General features: G+C 41.9%; 1 protein-coding gene across 2 annotated transcripts in view; it reads right to left on the bottom strand.

Moving 5' to 3' along the window:
* The window catches only part of TMOD2 (tropomodulin 2), a 67,874-nt gene that overhangs the window by 9,426 nt on the left and 34,899 nt on the right, over positions 1-23,549 (bottom strand). For both annotated transcript variants that reach the window (XM_032343731.1, XM_032343732.1), the window contains 5 exons: positions 22,228-22,384; positions 17,586-17,708; positions 13,789-13,875; positions 9,813-9,943; positions 7,681-7,788 (listed from right to left, as the gene is read on the bottom strand). In XM_032343731.1, coding sequence (XP_032199622.1) covers positions 7,681-7,788; positions 9,813-9,943; positions 13,789-13,875; positions 17,586-17,708; positions 22,228-22,384 — 606 coding nt within the window. The remainder of the gene's footprint in view (positions 1-7,680; positions 7,789-9,812; positions 9,944-13,788; positions 13,876-17,585; positions 17,709-22,227; positions 22,385-23,549) is intronic.

Here is a 23,549-nt window from a genome sequence, read left to right as displayed (position 1 = left end):
AGAGAAACAAAAAATAGAGGGCCATTACCTTGAGGAATTGTTGAAATACAGAAAAAAGACAGACTGGTGGAGAAATGACCACCAAAAAAGCTATTGCCTGAGACACCAGAGGTAAGTCCCGACCAGGGCATCTCATTAAAGAACTGTCTTAAGAATGAACTGGGGGCACCCAGGTGCCTCAGTGGGTTAAGCCTCTGCCTTCAGCTCAGGTCATGATCTCAGGGTCCTGGGATCAAGCCCCACATCGGGCTCCCTGCTCAGTGGGGAGCCTGCTTCCCTTCCTGCATCTCTGCCTGCCTCTCTGCCTACTTGTGATCCCTCTCTCCCTGTCCAAAAAAAAAAAAAAAAAATCTTTAAAAAAGAAGAGACTGGAACAGCTAGAGCAGATGGAAAGCACATCCTCCCTGCATCATCCTGGAAAAGAAACACCTGCCAGGACCACTGTCAATGAAAACCTTCCCAGGAAGAGCCTCTTGTGAGGCTAGGACCTGAGATGGAAGGTGCGCAGAAACAGAGGCACCTTCACACCTCCCATCAGATGCTATGTGGGAGAAATGGAGAGGAGAGGCAGCCATGTGCAGGAATAAACCCCTCCCAGAGTGAAGCCCCCCTAGCTGTGACTTGTGGGATACTCCCAGCCACCTGTCAGCTCCTCACCCTTCAGAGGGTGCTGCCAGTCAATCCACCTGCCTGCTTACAAAAGCATTCATTCATTCATCCACAAAAGACTATTTATTGGGCTACTACAATGTGTCAGCAGCAGAGAAAACAAAAATCTCTGTCCTAAGAAGGCAGTTGATAAATCAATAAAATACATAGTCTGTTGGATGGTGACAAATAGGAAACAGAAAGGGCTTCCCTTTTAAGGGAGAGGTCTACTGGTGAAACAGATCAACACAACTTCGAGGAAATGATCCAGGTTTACACAATACCACCTCGTTCTCTGCAAGTCTGGCAACCAGTGACTGCCAGACAAAGTAGGAAAACCAACCTCATGGAAGAGAAAAATCACGTTAGCCAAATGGACAATATGCCATAGAGAGAACAGAGATTATTCAGGGAACAGAAACTAATGTAAAATTTCTAATTGTTATTCTCCCTCTTCTTTCCCACCAAAAAAGAAAAAGAAAGAAAATACACTGTATCCATAAAATAAATACTGGCTATTGTGGGGAGAAAAAAAAAAGAGGAATTTGAATAAGAGAATGTTCTGAGGGTGCCTGGGTGGCTCAGTGGATTAAGCCTCTGCCTTTGGCTCAGGTCATGATCCCAGGGTCCTGGGATCGAGCCCCGCATCAGGCTCTCTGCTCAGCAGAAAGCCTGCTTCCTCCTCTCTCTCTCTCTGCCTGCCTCTCTGCCTACTTGTGATTTCTGTCTGTCAAATAAATAAAGTCTTTAAAAAAAAAAAAAAAAAGGAAAGAAAATGTTCTGAGAAGTTCAAATACTACATTGAAATAAGGAAAAGTAATGGACATCCAGAATTACAAAATGTGCATGGCTGAAAGACCAAGTTGGTGAGTGAGAACATAAATCTGGGGATATTCTTGAGAAGGTAGAGTAAAAAGACAAAGCTAGGAAATATGAGACAAATTAAAAGGTATGGGTAAAGACAAAGAAGTTCAACATTCATTTAGCAGGAGTTTCAGAAGGACAAAAGAAAAAAAGACAAGAGAAGGGAAAAAAATTAAATAGGAAACAAATTTCCTAGAGTTGAGAGTTATGAGTCTTCATCTGAAAGAACCCACTGGATGCTCAGGCACATACAAGTGAAATTTCAGAACTCCAAGGGAAAAGAGAGAGTCCTAAAAGTATCTAGTAAGAAAAAACAAGTTACTTACAAAGGAACAAGACTCAGACCAGCATTAGTCAGTAGATACCAAGGCCCATGAAAATGGAGATTTACACATTTACATAGCCAGGTAACTGTAAATACTGGTGAAAAGTGTTAAATTTTTGTAATTAATCCATATAAAAAACATAGACTATAAGGGCTTAAACATATATAAAGCTGAAATATGTGAAAACAATGGAATAGCTACAATTTGGAGAAAGAAAAAGGAGAAGGATGAAGGCAGAGTATAGAATCGCTCTCAGCTTTCCTAATGGAGAAACAAAAATTACCTAAGATGATAAATCAAAAACAAAAAAGGATGTATATCATGGGTTTTCTACTCTGCCTGCATGTTAGAATGATCTAGAAGCTTTAAATATATACACCACCCCCAGATGAATTAAATCAGAATCTTGGGCTGTAGATTGGATTGCTATATAATTTTTTAAAAGATTTTATTTATTTATTTATTTATTTTAGAGAGAAAGAGAGAGAGAGTAGACGTGGGGGGGAGGGGTGGTGGTTGTGGGGAGGGAGAGGGACAAGCAGAATTTATGCAGAGCACACGGCCCAACACAGGGCTCAATCCCACCACCCTGAGACCACAACCAGAGACAAAACCAAGCAGCAGGACACCCAACTGACTGAGCCATCCAGGCATCCCTGGACTTCTGTATTTTTAAAAAGCCCTGAGATCATGGCCTGAGCTGCAGGCAAATGCTTATCTGACTGAGCCACCCAGGTGCCCCCCCTTTTTCTTTTTTAAGAAAAGATTTTATTTCAGGATTGAGAACCACTTTGATTAAAGTCATAAAGACAACAATTAAAAGAATGAAAAACAAATTGCTAATACTGATTGCTCTGGGAAATGGAACAAGGAACTTCTTAATTATTTTAATTGTTTTTATGGTGGAAAACACAGGAAGAAGGAAGAGAAGGAATCTAACTTGGGACCAGAACAGGATTTCTCAACCTTGGCACCAATGACGTTTGAGACCAGAGGATTCTTTGTTGTGGGACGTTATCCTGTGTCCTTCAGGATGTTTAGCAGCTTCTGAGACCCACTAAAAGCCAACAGCACTCTTCCCAGTCATGACAACCAAAAAATATCTTCAGACCCTGCCAAATGTCCCCTGGAGGGCAAAATTACCCCAAGTTGAGAAGCACTAGACTAGAAGAATAATCCTTTTGTATTAGTCAAACAGTTGCTTTAACTGCAAAGAAAGCTCGAAGATTTGGACTGACATCATTGTACACCATGTAAATTAAAGCGTTATTTATTCACTGCTAGCTCCTTAATTAGAATTAAATGTACACATTTTAATTACAGCATCAGATGGAAATACATCAGGCTTTTCCTTATGGACACTCCAGGCTTCAAGATTTATGTTCATTATTAGAATAACAAAATGTCGAAGCAATTAGGCCTTTATAAAAAAAAGTTGCAGGACTTCCTGGCAAGTAGCCAGGATCTTGCCACTTTCTTTTAAACTGAGAAAACACTTTTCTCATACTGAACAAAACAGAGGAGACCCAGCCAAACATAACCCTGGGCTGCAGGCCCAAGTTAATTTCAGTTCAGCAAATATTTAAGCATCTATTACATGTGCTGGGGATAATATCAGTAAAACAAAGACTAGATTTCTTAAATGTTATATAAATAGTTACAGTAGAAAAACATTTTTTTTAAAAGATTCGATTTATTTATTTGACAGGCAGAGATCACAAGTAGGTAGAGAGGCAGGCAGAGAGAGAGAGAGGAGGAAGCAGACTCCCTGCTGAGCAGAGCGCCCAATGTGGGGCTCAGTCCCAGGACCCTGGGACACAACCCAAGCTGAAGGCAGAGGTTTAACCCACTGAGCCGCCCAGGTGCCCCTAGAAATACATTTTTAAAGAGAAGGTTTTGCTTTCTGTGCTTTATAGGATTATATGGAAAGCATTGTCTAAATCTGGACCATCCACAGGGTAGCCTCAAGACACATGTGGCTCTTAAGCCCTTGGAAAATGGTTGGTCTGAATTGAGACGTGCTGTAAATGGAAAATTTACACTGGATTTCAAATATGTGGTATGAAAAAAAGTAAGGAAAATACCTTATTACACTTTCAAATTATATTTTGAAATAATATTTGGGATGTATTGGTTTAAATAAAATACATTATTAAAATGATTTCCATTTATTTCTTTTTTTTTAATGTGGCTACTAGAAAAATTTTAAATCATACCTGTGGCTTACATCCATGGCTCTCATTTTATTTGTTATGAACAGTGCCATCCTAAACTCATGACTTTTATATGGCATCATTGTTAATAGTAAAAGCAGTTTTTAATGTATCTGGACTTTTTCTGCCCCCTGCTAAAGATGTGGCTATACAGAAGCGCTTGGGGCATGGTGAACTGAACTTGATTACAGGTTCCTTAAATGCACTTCCTGGCTTGTCTACATGCTCTGTAATCTTAGTGAAGTTACTCAAGCCTCAGTTGCTTCATCTGTAGAATGGGGATAACGCCATCTCACATATACATAATCTGCATATGTTCACAATAATCCCACAAGTGCCTCACTGAATCTGTTTCTGAACTTAATTTTCTGCAGCTTTTTAAAAGATTTTATTTATTTGACATGGGGCAGGGTGGGCAGAGAAAGAGAATGAGTGAGGTGGGCAGAGGGAGAGGGAAAATCAGGCTACCCGGAGAGCAGGAAGCCTGATGCGGCACTGGATCCCAAGACCTGGGGATCATGACTTGAGCCAAAGGCAGATGCTTAACTGACTGAGTCGTACCGGCACCCTTCTGTTTGTGAATTTTAAAGAGAAAAATTTCTTGAAACTCTTTGCTTTAACACTGATCTTTAATTCTTTTCTTCTTCTTCTTTTTTTTTTTAAAGTAATCGCTATACCCAAAGTGGGCCTCAAACTCACAACCCCAAGATCAAGAGCCACATGCTGTATCAACTGAGCCAGCCCAGCCAGGCAGGAGCCCCCATCTTTAATTCTTTACAGTGAGTTGTTCAGTCATAATCACCTTTTGAAAATCTCTGTTGCCTCTGGGGTAATCAACCAATTTTCAACTTACAGAAAGGTTCTTTCTTGAATCTGGCATGGCTGAAACGAGAACCATCTGAGGGCTACCAGGTGAGGGCTGGACCATAGGATCCCATCCAGAAATCAGGCCAGAGAAGCTTGTCACTTCACCCTAAGGACTGCAACTATTCCTTTCAATTGTGTGGTGTGCTTGTCACATGATATGCAATCAACACATGGTTGCTGCATTAGAAACAGTATGGAAGAGTTTACTAGATTTAGAATTTATTTAGTACTTTAGCAAGTTATCTATTTGGGTAAAAGAGTTAGACTGGTGGTATTGACAATAGACTATAACCTATTTCCATCCCTGCAATTTTACTGCAACGTATTATATAGAGATAAAAATCATTTCTTTATCCATCCCTTTAGTCACTTAGATACAAAATGTACTGCGAATATTTTGCTTTATTGAAAACAAATCTACCCAACAACAGAGGTTATATAAATCATATACTGATAAAAATCCTTAAATTGTTAACTTCACGGGGTGCCTGGGTGGCTCAGTGAGTTGGGCCGCTGCCTTCGGCTCGGGTCATGATCTCAGGGTCCTGGGATCGAGTCCCGCATTGGGCTCTCTGCTCAGCAGGGAGCCTGCTTCCTCCTCTCTCTTTCTGCCTGCCTCTCTGCCTACTTGTGATCTCTCTCTGTCAAATAAATAAACAAAATCTTTAAAAAAAAAAATTAACTTCACCTTTACTGATGATCTGGTTCTGCTCTTTTTCTTTTTTTTTAAGATTTTATTTATTTATTTGACAGAGATAGAGATCACAAGTAGACAGAGAGAGAGGAGCAAGCAGGCTCCCCGCTAAGCAGAGAGCTCAATGGGCTCAATCCCAGGATCCTGGAATCATAACCTTAGCCAAACGCAGAGGCTTTAACCCACCGAGCCACCCAGGCACCCTCTCTTTTTCTATTTTAATTATAGGTTTCAAGTTCAAAACTGCTTTCAACTTACACATTTACATATGTAATAACTGCTGGTGAAAACATCAGATCTGTAGCTTAGTCCCTGTTACATGAATACTTATATATGCTGTTGACAGCATGGAAATATTCTTAATTGCTGAGAATTTGGAGGGCATATTCATTCATTCTTTCAACAAGTGGTGTTCGAACACGTACTCTGTGCCAGAACCGTGATAGGTAAGCCACTACTTTCATGTGGTCTGTTATTTTATTTTTTTATCTTATTTTATTTTTTAGGGGTGGAGCAGAGGGAAAGAGAGAGAATCTTAAACAGGTTCCATGCCCAATGCAGAGCCCAACTTGGGGCTAGATCTCACAATCCTGAGATTATGACCTGAACCGAAATCCAAAGAGTCAGATGCTTAACTGACTGAGCCACCCAGGAACCTCCCACAAGTTACCTATTTTAGGTCTTCCAAAAGACATGTTATTTTAAATCACATCAAGTCAAGAAAACTTGTTTTTCCAGCTTGATTCAAGGGCTGAGCATTAGACGTTTGTAGAACCACAGCCTGATGCTCAGGCTGCCCCAAATGGACATATTTTAGCAATTGTATGACAGGGAGGCATGGTGTATAAGTGTACATCAAGCATAGCTTGATGGCTGAATCATCCTGCTTGTAGTACCAGAAAAACCCAGTGGTACCACTTATTGGCTGTGTTACTCTGGAAAAGATACTTAACCTCTCTGAGCCTGAGACTGCTCATTTGTTAAAGTGGGAACTAATAATAGTACATACCTCATAATATTACTGTGAGGATTAGGTTAGCTGATGTGTGTAAAGCACAGAGATTACTGCTGACATTTACTAATTGCCCAAGAAATGTTAGCTATTAATAGTAATAATATTGATGATGTAATAGTTGTAGTGCTTACTTGGGTCCAGGGCGTCCTTATTTAGTCAAATTACCTAAAATGCATGGAAGGAACAGGGCTTTTATTTTTTTTTTAATTTTTATTTATTTTTAAAATTTCTTTTCAGTGTTCCAAAATTCGTTGTTTATGCACCACACCCAGTGCTCCATGCAATACGTGTCCTCCTTAATACCCACCACCAGGCTCACCCAACCTCCTACCCAACAGGGCTCTTGATTGGTTATTCTTTTCACATTCTGGTTAACAGCGTTAAAAAAAACTTTTTAAGATTTCATTGTTTAAAGTATTTTTGAAACATACTAATCCATTTCAAAGATTAAAATGAAATATCCTTTTATATGTGCTGACTTCCTAAAGGATTTGGGGGTCTTATAATATCCATGGACTGTGCCAGTTTGTTCACATAGATACAAAAGTTTCAGAAAACTTGTACTAAGCGCAGAGCAAAATCTAAATGTTTATTTAGCTAAATGACAAATCCAACCTTATTTCTTTCACCTAAAAGTGTAGTGCTCACAAAATTTTAGTTAATTCAAAGTGCCTGACATTTGGGTTCTGTTTTATTGTCTCATTATAACTGATGGTGTTTAACTGTGTAGAAAATACATTTATCAGATCTAAAAATTGTTAATTGGTAAAACAAATTAAAGATAGTTTCTATTGAATTAAATACTTTCATCTTATATATTTATATTTTTTTAAGATTATTTATTTGGGAGAGAGAGAGAATGAGAGAGAGAGGAAGGGGGGAGGGTCAGAGGGAAATACAGACTCCCCACTGAGCAGGGAGCCCAATGTGGAACTTGATCCTGGGACTCCAGGATCATGACCTGAGTCAAAGGCAGTCAGTTAACCAACTGAGCCACCCAGGTACCCTTAGGTTATATTTCTAAAAAAAAATTTTTTCTAAAATTTTACTTACGATCGCCACGGGGTCATTGCTACGGGTTGCAGCCAGGCTGAACTTCTTTACATGAGTGTTGGTTTCCAGAGCTTTTGCAAATTCCTTCAGGGTTGGAATTGGAATGTTCTAAAATGAAGAAGACACAGACAGTTGGTAAACCGTTCTGTAGTCCCAGCTACCCCAAGTCAAGGACCCACAGCTTTTAAATACCTTATGGGTTTAGATAGCTAAATCCTTTCTAAAAGACTCATTAACCATCTTCGAGCCAAGGAGCCTTTCTGGCCAGTAGCACCACTTAGTGTCTAATAAGGGAATCTAACACAATAAGACATTCTAGCATCACCTTTCTGTTCACTTTAGCCAAGAAATTATGCACATACCCAACTTCCCTCCTTTTCTCTTTCATTCTCTATATTCTAGCCAGACTGACCTACTTGCCAATCTTTAAACATATCATGCTCTTTCTCTCCTCCACACCCTCAGGTATGCTTTTCCCTTCACCTGGAAATTCTATTGTCCTTTTCTTTGATTCACTCCTAGCTGAAATATCACCTCCTTTGTTTATTGACTCCCCTAGGCAAAATGAAAAAATTCTTCACCTGGAATTCCATAACACTTGGGGGTTTACCACATCATGTTGTAGTTAATTATTTAGTGTTTTGCTCCTAATATAAGACTTTCAGAATAAAGACCAAATGATTCCTACTCCCTCTTTCACAGTACTCAGCACGGTCCTGACCACTGGGAGGGAGGCAACATGGGATGCACTAGAGGTTGACATGAGTCCTGGATGCCTACAGATTAGCTCTGTGGCCATGAGCAACTTAACCCCTTTAAGTGGCACTGAGAATTAAATGAGATGCAGTAGTCTCCCCTTATCCATGGGGGATGTGTTCCAAGACCCCCAAGGATGCCTGCAACCACGGATAGCACTGAACAATATATGTATTTTTTTCTACACATACATACCTATGATAGGGTTCAATGTATAAGTTAGGCACAGTAAGAGATTGACAACAGTAACCAATAATAGAAGAACTATAAAAATATATTATAATATAAGTTATATGACTGTGGTCTCTCTCTCTCAAAATATAGCTATACTCACTCTTCTTCTTGTGATGTGAGATGATAAAATGCCCATGTGATGAGGTGAGGTGAGGTGAATGACATAGGCACGGTGAAATAAGGTTAGGCTACTCCTGATCTTCTGACAGTACATCAGGAGGATCACCTACTTCTGCACTGTGGTTGACTGAGGGTAACTGAAATCATGAAAAGCAAAACCATAGACAACAGGGAACTATCGTAATGAATTTCAAGTATTTAGCAAAGGGTATGGCACAGAGTGAGTACTCAATGTAAGCCAGTTATTATTACTAAATGGCAGATGTTGGCCCAAAAAGAAGCAACAAAATAGATACAGGCAATGTTCTCTCTCTCTCTCCCTCTATCTACCCACCTATCTATCTCACACACACCCTGCTTTCCCCTCTCTTTGAGAGTGACATGACTAATTACCAAAGAGAATAAAGCAGAAGTAACAACTGTAACTTTAGTCCATAAAAGGCACCGTGGCTTCCTGTTTGTTCTTTCTTTTTCTCTTTGACCGCGTGCACTGAGGGAAGCACATCGTCATGACATGAGGACACTGAGACAGCTCTATGGAGAGACCCATGCATGTGGTGAGAAAAGGAGGCCTCCTGCCAACAACCGCTTGAGTGTGCCATCTTGAAAGTGGATCCTTCCACCCCAGTCAAGCCTTCAGATGATTACAGCCCCTGATGACACTTTACTAACAGCCTCACTTGAGACCCCGAGCCACAACTCCCCAGCTAAGTCCAGATTCCTGACACTCAAAAACTGTGTGAAGTAATGTTTGTTGTTTTAAGCCTCCAGGTTTTAGAGTAATTTACTACCCAGCAGTAGATAACCAATATTATATGTTTAACACAAATACGATGATTCTTTTTGAAGAATTCCAGAAATCACTTTTTTAAAAATTTCTTCTTTGCAACAGAATATCTTGTGTCATAACTGGGGACTATAAGGGATTGGAACCAGGTATTAAAGCAGGCCACTGGTCATCACTGTTAAATTTTCTAATTTCATGATACATCAAGTGACTGACAGTAACCATAATGAAATACCTTAATGTTGTTGAGGTTGACTTCTTGCAGGCTGGGATCATTGGCTTTCATTTGCTGCAGACTCACTTCCACATTGGTAGGATTGGGCGGTTCCTCAAATATTGGTTTGACCTTCTCACCTTTGACCACATCTAACACATAAATTTTAACTTAATTTTATTTTTGCTCTTTTTTAAAAACAAATTTTAATTTTAAAAAGAAAATGAAGGGGCTCTCCTGCCAAAATTGGAGATGACTTCCCCCAAAACGCACTTTCCTTCCTATGCTCAGATTCTGATAATACTCTAATATCAATGATAGTACAGCTTATTCTCAACAAAGTAAGCATAGGAATGGTATGGTTCAGAGTTACAGTTTCAAAGAGGCAGTTATTGCTGCTGTATATGGACCACTTTCAGACTATAATAATCAAGCCACAGGATCTGAGATGCAAAAAAGAAACAGTCTTTTCATTTCCAAAACCATACTGTTCTTCTGGAATATTTTTAAAAAATATTTATTTATTTACTTATTCTTTTTAAGTAGGGTCCATGCTCAACATGGGGTTCAAACTCATGACCCCAAGATCAAGAGCCAGCCAGATGTCCCCTCTGGCCTCTTGACTATACCCACCCTTCTCGGATACCCATTTTGGAGGTTTAATTTTGACAAAGATATGGAAAGAAAAACGGATAGAAAGGCAAAATGGAACAATTCCCAAAAGCAGTTAACAGAAAATGTTTGCAGAATATATTAAACATACACAGTGTTAATATCTCAATATACACAGAGCTCCTACAAATCAGTAGACAAGTCAATTAGAAATGAACAAATAATATGATCAGAAGAGTCTTTGCCACTCAACCAAAAATATAAAAAGTCGTTAATCTGTGAAATAAAAAAATTAAATACCTTTTGAGTAGCAAAAAAAAAAAAAAAGTGAAAAGAGATAACATGTGCTATTGGCAGCAATGTGGAGGGAAACACATTGCCTTATGTTGTTGGTGAGAAGGTAAACTGATGCAAACTTTCTAGAAGACTCATTTGGCCTCACTTATCAAAATGGAAAATGTTGGTATTCTTTGACCCAATAATTATGTACCTAGAGGTCTAATCTACAGAAAAAATAGCATGGACACATAAAGACATATGTAGGGTTGTTCACTGACCTGTTGCTTGTGACAGCAAAACATGATAAAAGTTCACCAATGTGAAAATGGCTAAATAACTTACAGCATATCACCTAATAACGTGCTACCTACTCATTAAAAGAATATGGCAAACCTACATGTACCGATAAAAGAAGAGAAACACAGTTTGAAAAAAAAGTTAATGTAAGTGGAAATACACATAAATATAACAAAATATGTACAAGCTCTATATGAGGAAAATGATACAACTTTATTGAAAACAATAAAAGAGAACTAAATGGAGAGATACTGGGAGAGACTCAATATTGTCAAGATGTCAGTTCTTCTCAACTTGAGCTATAGATTTAATGCAATTGCAGTGAAAATCCCAGCAAGTTCTTTTATATTTATCAACAAACTACTTTTAAAGTTTATATGGAGAGTCAAAAGACCCAAAACAACCAACATAATATTGAAAATGAAAAACAAAGTTAGAGGAGTGACACTATCAGACTTTAAGATTTACTATAAAGCTACAGTAACCAAAACAGTGTGGCAGTAGTGAAAGACTAGACAAATAGATCAATGGAACAGAAGAGAGAGCCGAGAAATAGAGCCATGTAAGTACAGTCAACTCATTTTTGACAAAGGAGCAAAGGCAACGCAATGGAGAAAAGATGGTCTTTACAACAAATGTTGCTAGCATAACGAGACAACCACATGCAAAAAAAAAAAAAAAAAAAGAATCTAGACATAGACCTTATACTGTTCATAAAAACTAACTCAAAATCTATCACCTAAATGTAAAATGCAAAACTATTGAACTCCTAGAAGACAACCCAGAAGAAAATCTAGATAACCTAGGGTTTAGCAATGACTCTTCAGATAGAACACCAAAGGCTTGGTCCATGAAAAGAAAGAATTGAAAAGCTGGACCTCACTAAAATTAATACAGATCTAATAAAAGATTATTATCCAAAATACACAAAGAACTCTTAAAACTTAACAATAGGACAACAATCTGGGTAAAAATTCGGCCAAAGACCTTAATAGACACCTGAAAAAAGAAAATCTACAGATGGCAAGCAAGGATTTGAAAAGATGCTTCACATAATATGTCATTGGAGAAGTGCAAATGGAAATCATGAGATACTACTACTCACTTAGAATAACCTCAATCTGGAACACTGATAAAACCGAATGCTAGCTAAGAGTGGAGTAACAGAAACCCTCATTCTTTGCTAGTGAGAATGCAAAATGTTACAACCACAATGGTAGATAGTGGTGGCTTCTTACGAAACTAAACATGCTGTTATCATTTGATCTAGCAATCATGCTCCTTGGTGTTTACCCAAAGGAGCTGAAAGCTTATATACACACAAAAAATCCACACATGGATGTTTACAGAAGCTTTATTCATAATTGCCAAGACTTGGAAGCAACCATGATGTCCTTCAGTAAATGAATGGATAAACACATCCTTACAATAGGGTATTATGCAGTGCTAAAAAGAAATGAGCTATTAAGCCTGAAAAGGCATGGGGGAAATTTAAATGTATATTACTAAGTGAAAGAAGCCAATCTGAAAGGGCTACACATTGCATGATTCCAACCATATGACAGTCTAGAAAAGGCAAAACTATAGAATAAGAAGATGAGTGGTCATCAGGAGCTAGGGGGGAGAAAGATGAATAGGTGAGCAGAGGAGATTTTTAAGATGGTGAAACTACTCTGCATGATGCTATAATAATGGTGGACACATGTCACTAGACATTTGTCCATACCCCAAGAGTGAACCCAAATGTAAACAATGGACTTCAGGTGGTAAAGATGTATCAAGGTAGGTTCATCAAGTGTAATATACATACCACTCTGATGGGGGACGTAGATACTGGGGGAGTCTGTGCATGAATTGGGGACAAGGAGTATATGGGAAATCTTTGTGCCTTCTGCTCAATTTTTTTAAAAGATTTTATTTATTTATTTGTCAGAGAGAGTGAGCACAGGCAGACAGAGATGCAGGCAGAGGCAGAGGGAGAAGCAGGCTCCCTCCTGAGCAAGGAGCCCGACGTGGGACTCGATCCCAGGATGCTGGGATCATGACCTGAGCTGAAGGTAGTAGCCGCTTAACCAACTGAGTCACCCAGGCGTCCCCTTCTGCTCAATTTTGCTGTGTACCTAAAATTTCCCTAAAATAATAGTCTTAAAAAGACTTAATAATATGTATATGCACAAAGGCCCAGAAGATGATGCATCAGACTTTTAATAGCCAACGTGCTGTCAGAATGTTACCCGTTGATATCCAAGTTTAAAAGGATAAACATTTTCATCTGCACATATTAAAAGCTAAAAAGAAAAAAAAGAAAAGTAACATTGCTTATGGTCTGGATAAATAGCCCAGTATAAATGATGGTTTGTAAACATGCTGCTCAGACTAGAAAGTACCTGCTGAAACTCCTTCAAAGAGAATAAAATACAATTAATCTAAGAAGAGCTGTGATCTGTAAGTTTTTACAGCACCTGGATCATGCTGGAGCAAAATTACCTGATTTTATTGGTCCATCCTAACCCTGGATAGGGAAGTTCCTTTGTGCAGAGGCCATTTTTTAATCTTTGTACCTAAGCCTAGAACCTTCCTGACACACGGTAGGTATTCAGTAGATGACTAATGAATGAGTCAGTGAGAGAACCTAATAAGCTGTACACTTCTCCAGGGACTGACCCTTGGCGAACTGACAGAATCCACCTATGGAATCTATAGGGTGGAAATCTGATTCAACAGGCAGCCCAGTCAATAGGCCTCCCTCTTACCAACAAACTCTTGGAGCTCCCAAGTTTCACAGACCATGGACTCCACATCAACTTACTTCTCACAGGTGCTTTGCCACCTTTAGCGTTGGTCACTTCTTCATCAAACTTTGGATTGTTGAGTAAATTGTGTACCCCGAGAACAGCTAGAAACAAAGATAATCAGTAAACGTATCATAAGCTTGGGAAGGCATATTAGGATGTCCACAATGTTAACTTGCCCCTTGAATATCAACTCTTCATATTGTAAAGTCAGTCTCCGGAACCCCCTTGCCTTGCACAGTGTGTGGGACACATGTAGTGTTCAATAAGTTTACATATTTTTAAAAATCCCTTTCCAATCCTTCTCCATTGCCACTAGCAATCTTCACATGTCTTTCTGTGGCTATACAGGGAGAGTCATCTGCAGGGCAGTGGTCTAGTTATGCCCTCAAGTTACTGAAAACTTGCTTAAACCTCCTAGTTAAGTAGACTCAAACTTTGTTTTCTTGTCTGTAAAATGTGAGTGTGGGACTGAGTCTAAGGATATTGTAGGATCTGACATTATACAGATTATAGCAAATGGCAGAAAGATCATGGGCCTCTTTCAGGGAAAGCCACCCCAATCTCTCAGTACCAACAGCAGTTGTTCTCTCCAGTTTAGAGCACTGTGGTATGGGAAAGAAAACAGATGTCAGCCGTAAAAGGTCGGATAAGCATACCAAGATTTTGCAGCTCCTGTATTATGGGGAGCTTACACCAGGAGGCAGCAAAGGACACAAGAAGCAGCACCCGGCCAGAATGTGCTCCAGGCAGGCTGAAAGGCAACCATGGCCTTTGATAATGAAATTATACAAAAGAGACTGGCAGCCAGGAGAAGGATCCCAGAGCAGGTCATCTGTCAGCAGGAGGCAGAGGAATACCTCAGAGCTCCTCAGCTGTACTGTAACCTACACATCAGGAGAAGGGAGGCAGCCAGCAGCAGCCCAGTAAAGGGCAAATGTTTAAGAGCCCGCAAGTCTAGGGTTAAGGGCAGCACTCGGGAACAGTCAGCCAGAGCTGGAATCCTGGTTCTGTCCCATAATACCTGTGTGACTTGGGAAGTTCTAAATGCCTCTGAGCATGCTTCGTCATTGGTAAGGTAGGGAAAATAATTATACTTTAAGTGTTACAAAGGGGAAATCACTTCACAGGCGTCAGACACTGTTCTGAGCACTTTACAAATTCTTGTTAAATAAATAAGAATTTGTCACTATGTATCTGGCACTGCCTAGAGAGGAGACACCCTATTTAATAAACACAGGCCACGGATCATCCAAATATATCTTGCTTTGGCTCTATACTCACTAAGCAACTTCTAATTATAATTTGGCTCCCACTGCCAACTTTTAACTTTTGTTTCATCCGTTCCCTGTGAATCTGGCTAGTAGATTAGCCCCAAACCGATGGCTATATGCACTGACAAGCTGGACTCTCTAGACCCTCAGAATTGTGACCATGCTGAGCTCCAGCTATTGTAGGAAGGGCTGTCTTGGAAGTCAGCTGCTGCTCCCTTGGTGACTGTCTTTCTGCTATCTACCGGCCAGAACAACATGCACAGGGTACTGGCACTCTTTCTTACCTAAACCTCACTGGCTGTCAGCCCATTCACTCATGGGGCTGCTCTGAGCCTTCCAGAAAGATCCACCCTAGAATCGTGCTGTCACCCACCCCCCAGGTGGGCTTTCTCCTGAGTTCTAAGGGAGTATTTGATGAGGAAGTGAGGGTAAGCAGAGAGGAACAAGACAGTTTTCTATCTGGAGTATTCCCCTGGTTTTATTGTATGAATTTCAGAATCTAGACTCTTCCAGAGGACTGGTATTTTTCTCTTTCTCCTTTCTTAAGCATTTCCTGGGAATTCAAGCCCAGCCCAGCATTCTCCCTTTGGGGAATTCTAGTAGAAATCATGATACAACCCTTGAGAGGAGCAGTAACCATGACAGGATCTCTCCACAGCAACCACAGGCCTCAGAAGAAAGGTCACTGCAAAGTGCCTTCTTAACTGTGTGATGCAGGTGTTTCAATTCCTGCAATGATTTCTTTTTCTTTTTTCTTTATTTTATTTTATTTTATTTATTTGACAGAGAGAGGCACAGCAAGAGAGGGAACACAAGCTGGGGGAGTGGGAGAGGGAGAAGCAGGTTTGCCACTGAGCAGGGAGCCTGATTAGGGCTCCATCGATCCCAGGCCCTGGGCTCATGACCTGAGCCAAAGGCAGACACTTAATGACTGAGCCACCCAGGCGCCCCATCCTGTGGTGATTTCTGAGAGAGGTTCCAATATGTGAACTTGTATTGACCACTGACGTCATCACAGGAGGAATGAAGATGTAGCTGAGATAGTAGGCATGCTATTAGAAAAAGGCATAGCTGGTTCTCCTGGGAGGGAGGATGGATTATTATTACAAATGTCTTTCCATGGAATAAAGATGTGAGGATTCTTGCTAATGCTCATGGACTATTTTTTATTTATTTATTTTTTTAAAGGTTTTTTTCTTGGGGCACCTGGGTGGCTCAGTGGGTTAAAGCCTCTGCCTTCAGCTCAGGTCATGATCCCAGGCTCCTCTCAGCTCAGCAGGAAGCCTGCTTCCCCAATCCCCCTGCCCCGCCTGCCTCTCTGCCTACTTGTAATCTGTCTGTCAAATAAATAAATAAATAAAATCTTTTAAAAAGGGGAGGTTTCTTTCTTTCTTTCTTGTTTTTTTCAGAGAAAGAGAGCACAAGTGGGAGGGGTAGAGGGAGATGGAGAGAGGATCTCAAGCAGACTCCACACTGAGGATAGAGCCCAACTCAGGGCTTGATCCCACAACCCTGAGATCAGGACCTGAGCCAGAATCCAGAGTCAGGCACTTGACCAACTGTGCTACCCAGGTACCCAACTATGGTCTATTTTTAAAGCACCTTAACCTCTAGTGACCTAATGACCCTAATAATCTAAATTTATATCCCACTTGGAAAAAAAACACATCCCATGGATGCATAAATATGCTGGTAGATGCATGGGATCTTTCTCCAGTGATATAGTAGAAATGGCAGAGGACTTGATTAGGGTGAGAAACTTACTTTCATGACATTCTTTTGTCGTTGTTGCTATGTTCCAATAAAAGTTTATTTACAAGCCCAGGAGGCAGGTCGCAGATTGCAGACCCCTAATCTAGTGCCACCTAGTCTACCCATTGTCTACCAGGTCTAGCGCCATCTTGTCTATCCATTCATTTATACCATGTGTGTTTTGTCTCTCTGCATGTGTAACCAATTCAAATAATAACACCAATTATTATTTTGTTGCTACTGTTTAGAAAGCTAGACAAAGATGAGCAGATCGGGCTGAATGTGGCTTTCATTACTGTGTGGGTGTAGTAGTAAATAACTCCTGCTCTGTGGTTAGGCAAACAGCCCTCTTCGTGGCAATTAAAATGGAACAGTGACCATGGGGAAGAGCAGGAACTTCATGGATGCTTTGTAATGGTAAAATGTGATAAAATGCTAAATGTGAAAGCTTCTTAGAGGAAGGGCTATTATTTCATTGTTTAAGTTTGCAACACTCTTTTAGATTCCTTCTTTTTGGTTTCTCTAACTCTTGAATTTCGTAGGAAGGGTATTATTAGGGCATTTTATAGCTGAGATAGGATTTTACATTTTACAGCTGAGATACAGCAAAGTAAGATTTGCTTAGGGAGGTGAAGTCACTTCTGTTCAGTCTTATGGCTACATACAAGCCGAAGTCACCTGGTATTGCAATATTGATGAGTAGTTATTAAGAAGCTCAGAGGCTGCTGCCAGTGTGTGCCTGAAGGTCCAGAGCCAGACAGAAAAGTGTCCCAGAGCTGAGGACTAACCTGCAAGATCATAGAGTTCGGTGTCGGAGGCACTGGCCAAAGCTTCTTCCAGTTCTGGGTCAAGGGTCACTTTTTCTTCTTTACGAGTTTCTATGGGCTTTTCTTTGGGGATGAAGACTCTCCCTTTAAATCAGAAGGAAAACAAAAACCACACTGTGCTGCTGACCAAGGCAGGGTAAAAGGACTAACCAGACAATGCAGTTCTGAGAGCCACTGAGAGCCAAACCTTAAGCCCATTGCACACGCAACTGGGATTCCTTCATTGCTGGGATAATGTCAGTATCCTTAATCCACCATTAGAGGGAGGGAACATCAGAGGAGGAATCCTGCATTCTGCAACACAGAGATGTGAGGAGACTATGGTCCTTAAACGTAGAAGGAAACGGTAGTTTCTTCCTCTCTACTATGGATTGCCAGCATTGCCCTTAGACCTGGGCAAGAGAGGCCCTGCCATGGGCCCCATGCTTTATAGGGCCCATTGTGGTCCTCCTCTCCTGCAATCTCCCTCCTCCCCACAGCAAGGGAGAAGTCATGGGGCCAAAGGGACATTCCCACCGAGAATCCCATGTGCTAGGCTCCGCTCCAGGCATCTAGGACCCTGGAATTCCCTGCTCAAAGACCCCTGAACTTGCTTCCAGGGCCTGTATGCATCCCTTCCCCATGTCCATCCTCCCAAAGGCATGTCACATTGCCGGAGTAGACACCCCCAGACCAAGGGGAGTTTATTTGTGGGTGAGATGAATGAAGCTTCAATCTGTAGGCTGGGTGTCAAATATGTGTGAGGCTCTAGCAGTGTAGGACCAACCCATATGCTTGCATGGAACTTTTGGAAGCCCAAGAATCCTGGGCTTCTAGGTGTATGTGTAACAGGATAGAACATATTTTAACAGTTTACTAGTTTTTAAACATTTATTAAAAATGGCACATGGGCTTCTATTTGTATTCTTCCCTTGGATCCTGCAAATACTGGAGGCAGAGTCAGCCACACAGCCCCAGGGGTTCCTGAGGGACAAACTAGAGCTCTCTGAGTTTTCCTTGCTAGACTGAGATTGCAGACCACTAGGATGCTCTATCTGGGGTCACTTGGAGTAGTGTAGTGACCCGGGGATACAGCTACTCTCCAGACATACCAAAGGAAGTCAGATATAAAAGGAGAACTCAGGATTGACGTGTTTAGAAGTTGTAGAGGTCTGTGAACAGCAAGGTACAATGTGCTTCCCACATGGGGATACTCTGCCTTCACCTCCCACTTCGTCCTCACAGTCAGATTCCATTTGTTTTGCCCCAGCCTCACTTCTGAATATGCTGACATCTATGCCCTACGTCCTCAGCCCCAACCTCTGAAGATCACATCATTGGGAGGATGGCATATTACCTGCTCCTAACTTTCAGCCTGCGCAACGTACCCACATCCCACGCGTGCAATGACTCATAAGGGGAAACCTAGGACATCCCAGAGTTGCCATAGCAATACTCCAAACCTGCTTACACTCTTTCCCAATTCCTGCCACCTTTTCACTCTTCATTTCTTTTCTGGAGCTGCTCTTACTTCTTGGCATAATCTTTTGAAACTGGTCTCCTCCAGTTTGATCTTTGGAGTTCCCTCTAGACTCACCCTTCCACTGTCTTCTCTTTGTCATCTTGGGTAGAACACAGAGCTGGCTCCCACTTCAGCCAATGGAGACCAACACTGTTTCCAGATCTCTCTGGCTGGTCAGCCCTCCCCACTCCCACTGGAAAGGTAAAAGTCAAACCCAAAGTCAGTAACTCTCCTTCATGAATCTTCTCCAACAGCTGTCCCTGGTTGCAGGGGATGCTGACTTCTTGATAGCTGACCAGATCTCAAATGGCTAGACATGAAATCAGGGACCAGGCAGCACTGGGCACCCTAGGGCAATACCACTGCTTGTGGTCAGACTGGGGTATCCTGGCCACAATGTCTCCTCCACTGACCATCACCATGCTTCCTGCCTCCCCATCATGTAAACTGCCACCTTTCCCAGAAAGAAAGAAAATACACTGGAGCTTAATGAAAAATACAAGGAGAATGGCCAGAAGATAGAAAATGGAAAAGAAAATAACCAATCAACAGCATTTCAGACACTGGGGTTTATCCCAGACTCCTTTTTCAGAGTATCTGCAACCTGAAGCATTTTCTTTGTGGCTCCAATGACTTTGGTTCCACAGTTACCGAGATGTCTACATTCCACCTTCCCATGAGTGTTCAGGGTTACCCTCAATACCATGTGCACAGGGGGCCCACAGCTTTTGAACTTTAGGACAACTGCTGCTGCACATCCACTCCTGGGGGGGTTGGCGGGCAACCAAACACATTCTAAGTGCATAAAGCCACTGCAGAGAGTAAAACGTAGCCCAGGCACCTGAGGGCTTAGTACACACGGTGTTCAGAGCTGAGGTTGCATACCCCTCCCCTGAGACCTTTACTGTAGCTTCCATTGCCTCCAGATCACCCACTGGTCCTTCTGGTTGGGTGTGGGGGGGTTGCTTGTTCTACTCTATTCCCTCTGCTCCTTTTGGAAAACTTGCTCTCTGAGCAGTTTGCCCAACAGTGTTGATTTCCAACCTTCTCCTAAGCTACACCGGGCAACTGTGTACCCCTTTTGTCTCCCCATTTACTACTCAGACTGCCCCTGCTTTCTCCACTCCCCTGTGAATCTCCTGCAGATTAATCTGGATCAAGAGATAATTTACCGTGATTGTTCCTCAAACCTTGACTCTGAGAAGAAGAGACAAAGCTTTCCCCTTATTATTGTCACTACCCTAATATTGGATGTTTGTTGGGATTTTATTGAAGATTTGACATTGTAACTTTTCTTTCACAATGAACTCAGTCCAATAGCAGCTACACTGCCATAGAGACAGCTCCGTATTTCTATGGCAATCCTTAGTTATCTGCCCAATATTTCACTGTCCAATGTCACTTTCTTAATAAATTGACATGATCAGTGGTGCATGATCCATCAAATGAGAATGATTCAGAGGAGAGCCAGATGTTACGTAACAGAAGGCAGCAGCGCTTGGACTCACATCCGCTGAGGAAGCGTGCTCCTGCTGCCCAAGGCCCCGTTCATATGCTCCCAGGGAGCGGTCATTCGAACCTGTATTTCTCAGGAGCCTCCCCTGGGCCAGCATCTATGCTGGGGGGCATAGATGCCCCCATAGAGAGACACAATCCCACAGTGGAGACCTCATCTTAGGTGGGAAATGCACAAAACCCAAAGTAAATAAACCAAACGACGAACGTAGCGCCATGAAAGCAATCCATGAGTGTCATGGCAGAGAGAAGGGATCTATTTTAGACAGAAGGGTCAGGAAAAGAAAGCCCGAAGCCCTGGTGTTTAAGCTCAGACTTATAGAATGTGAAAACTGGGGACGTGGGTCAGAGGGAAGAGATCATGAGCAGACCCCGGGGTGGGAAAAGAACTCGGCAGTTTTGGGGAACTGAACGCAGATGGCGGGGCTGAGGCTTGGCAGGGGAAGGGGAAGGTGATCAGAGAAGTGGGTAAGGCGAGCTCTTCCTGGGTGCTGAGGACCACAGTGAGGCTTTGAGGCTTCGAGCAGGGAACCAACATGATCTGATGCATTTTGAAAAGACTGTCATTGCCATGAGGTTATAGATGATTCCGTTAGGATCCTCAGGCCCAAGTCCCTCTCTGTAGCTGAGGAAACCACACAGGCTCTTGGTAACTACTTTTCATCCCAAGGGGAGCCCGGGGTTGGGAGCTAAGGCGGACTGTTTTCCCTGTATTGGTTCTGAGCTCAGTCCCGGCATGGAGGAACATCCCTTTGCTCCTTGGAGCCTCTCCAGGACAATCACAGAGCTTCTCTCACTAGACCAGAAACTCCCTGAGGGCAAGGCAGGAACCTATGCACTGTGGTGCCAACACCTGGCACATGGCTCTGCACAGAGCAGGTGCTTGGTAAATGCTGGATGACAGAATGCTTGACTGCATTGGTCTCTAACAGTAGCATCTTAGGTTAGGAGTCTGGTGCCACAGCTATCCTCGACATGGAACAGAAAGGCCTGGAGTGGACATCTGCAGTTGGTAAAGGCTCGGGCTAAGAGCAACGCACCAATGCCTACCGGACCTTCTCTCAGGCACAACACCTCACACTGCCAGAGCTTTTGCTTTGGGGCTTCAGATATTTTTCATAGAACTAATTTGAGTACCTTGAGCATTAATTTAATTAGCATCTATATTCTCATATTATTCTTATAGAATTTTTTTTGGTAACTAACAAACCTTATTTTTTCAGAGCAGTTTTAGGTGTGTAGAGGACAGTATAGAGGGCTGCCATATAGTCCTTCTCCCATGCTTACAACCCCCCCCCCATGACATCCTGCAGCAGAGCGCAACGTTTGTCACAACTGATGAAACCTACGTTGCCATCGTTATTATCCAAAGTCCATAGTTTATGTCAGGGTCCACTCTTGGGTGGTGCACAATCTATAGGTTTGGACAAAAGTATACTGACGTGTCTCTACCAGCCATGATTCTTTTTACTAATGAATCCAGTGCTTGGCTTCTTTCCCACTTCTAGGTCAGTTCGCTTGCTGGACCCCCCGTGACAAGACATGAGGAGTACCTTAGTCCCAGGACGTGGTGCCTGGAGTCCTTACCTTTCTTTTCTCCAGTGAAGGGCACAAAGTCTTCCCTGTCCTTCTGTTCCAAAGCCTCCTTCTCCAGGTACATGAGGAGGTGCTCACGGTCAAACGGGCCGGTGGCTGCTTTCTGGGTCTGGTCCTTCTGTCGGAATCCAGCTGGTAGAAGTGCGCTCTAACGAAACAAACATGTGAGCAGGAAGGACGGTGTTCACCCTACTGACACTCTGGGACTTGGACCCCACCCCTGGCCCTGCTGTCTATGGGGGAGGCAGGGAGAAGGACGCTTGTGCAGAAATGCAGGTGTGCACTGAGGGCTGGGAACTCTGGCACGTCCCTGAGGCCCTACCTACTCTAACCTCCTGTGCTGAGAGGGAGCCCCCGCCATGCACACAGGCAGAATACAGCCGGCCAGAGCCATCTCTGGGTCTTCAGAGCTGCATTCTAGAATGTGGTAGCAAAAGGCCAGGCACCCTCCATGACCTCCTTCCTCGTAGATCACACTTGGGTTTGGCCAGATCTCTATCCAAGCTTCTCCCAAGTAGGCATACAGACACTAACAAGGAGCCAACATGGCTATACTCTTTTATTTCTAACCTCTTTCCTGGGAAATCACCCAGTACATAAGCAAGTATTAGGGTAGATGCTGACACCTGCTTGACTGAGCTGAACGACTCCTTCCTTAATGTTCAAGCATAAAAACTTTTTTTTTAAGGCTGTGTTTTGGGTTATTTATTTTTAATCTATTTTTTTTTAATTTAAAAATAACGTATCCATATTCTTTGGTTCAAGGGTACAGGTCTGTCAGTCTTATATAATACTCGGTGCTCATTACATCACATACACTCCCCAATGTCTATCAAAGATAAAAAAATTTTTAAAAGTAAATAAAATACCCAAAGTGTGTGGCATATCAGCACATCGTATATATAATTTTTAGTGATATTTTTCTTTATAGTAAAATCACTACTTTGGATGCCTCGGATTCTAATTATAAGAAAATACCATCAGGACTGAAGAAAGTGCTTGCGAAACAAACACTGTAACAAGCTACTTTGTTTTTCAAGAACTCATGAAAATATTAGAATCTCCACTTAAATACATGATTTTGTTGTTACAATTCAAACATCTCCATTGTTGTGAGATCACCAAAGATTTCTAGTTATTTATGCATTAAAAAAATGAAGTATAAAAAAGATCTACTTGGGGGGTTAAGGCCTGACGTTACTAGTATGAACTCTTCTGTAAATTACTTCTTCGCATCTGTTCCCCTTGTTTATGAAATGGGAGTAATATAATTTACCCCTAGGGGTTCTGTGCCTAGTAGAGTATAAGACCTC

The sequence above is a fragment of the Mustela erminea genome, chromosome 5 (genome assembly GCF_009829155.1).
Source record: "Mustela erminea isolate mMusErm1 chromosome 5, mMusErm1.Pri, whole genome shotgun sequence".
Classification (NCBI taxonomy): domain Eukaryota; kingdom Metazoa; phylum Chordata; class Mammalia; order Carnivora; family Mustelidae; genus Mustela; species Mustela erminea.
This window is presented reverse-complemented; position numbering and strand designations above follow the sequence as displayed.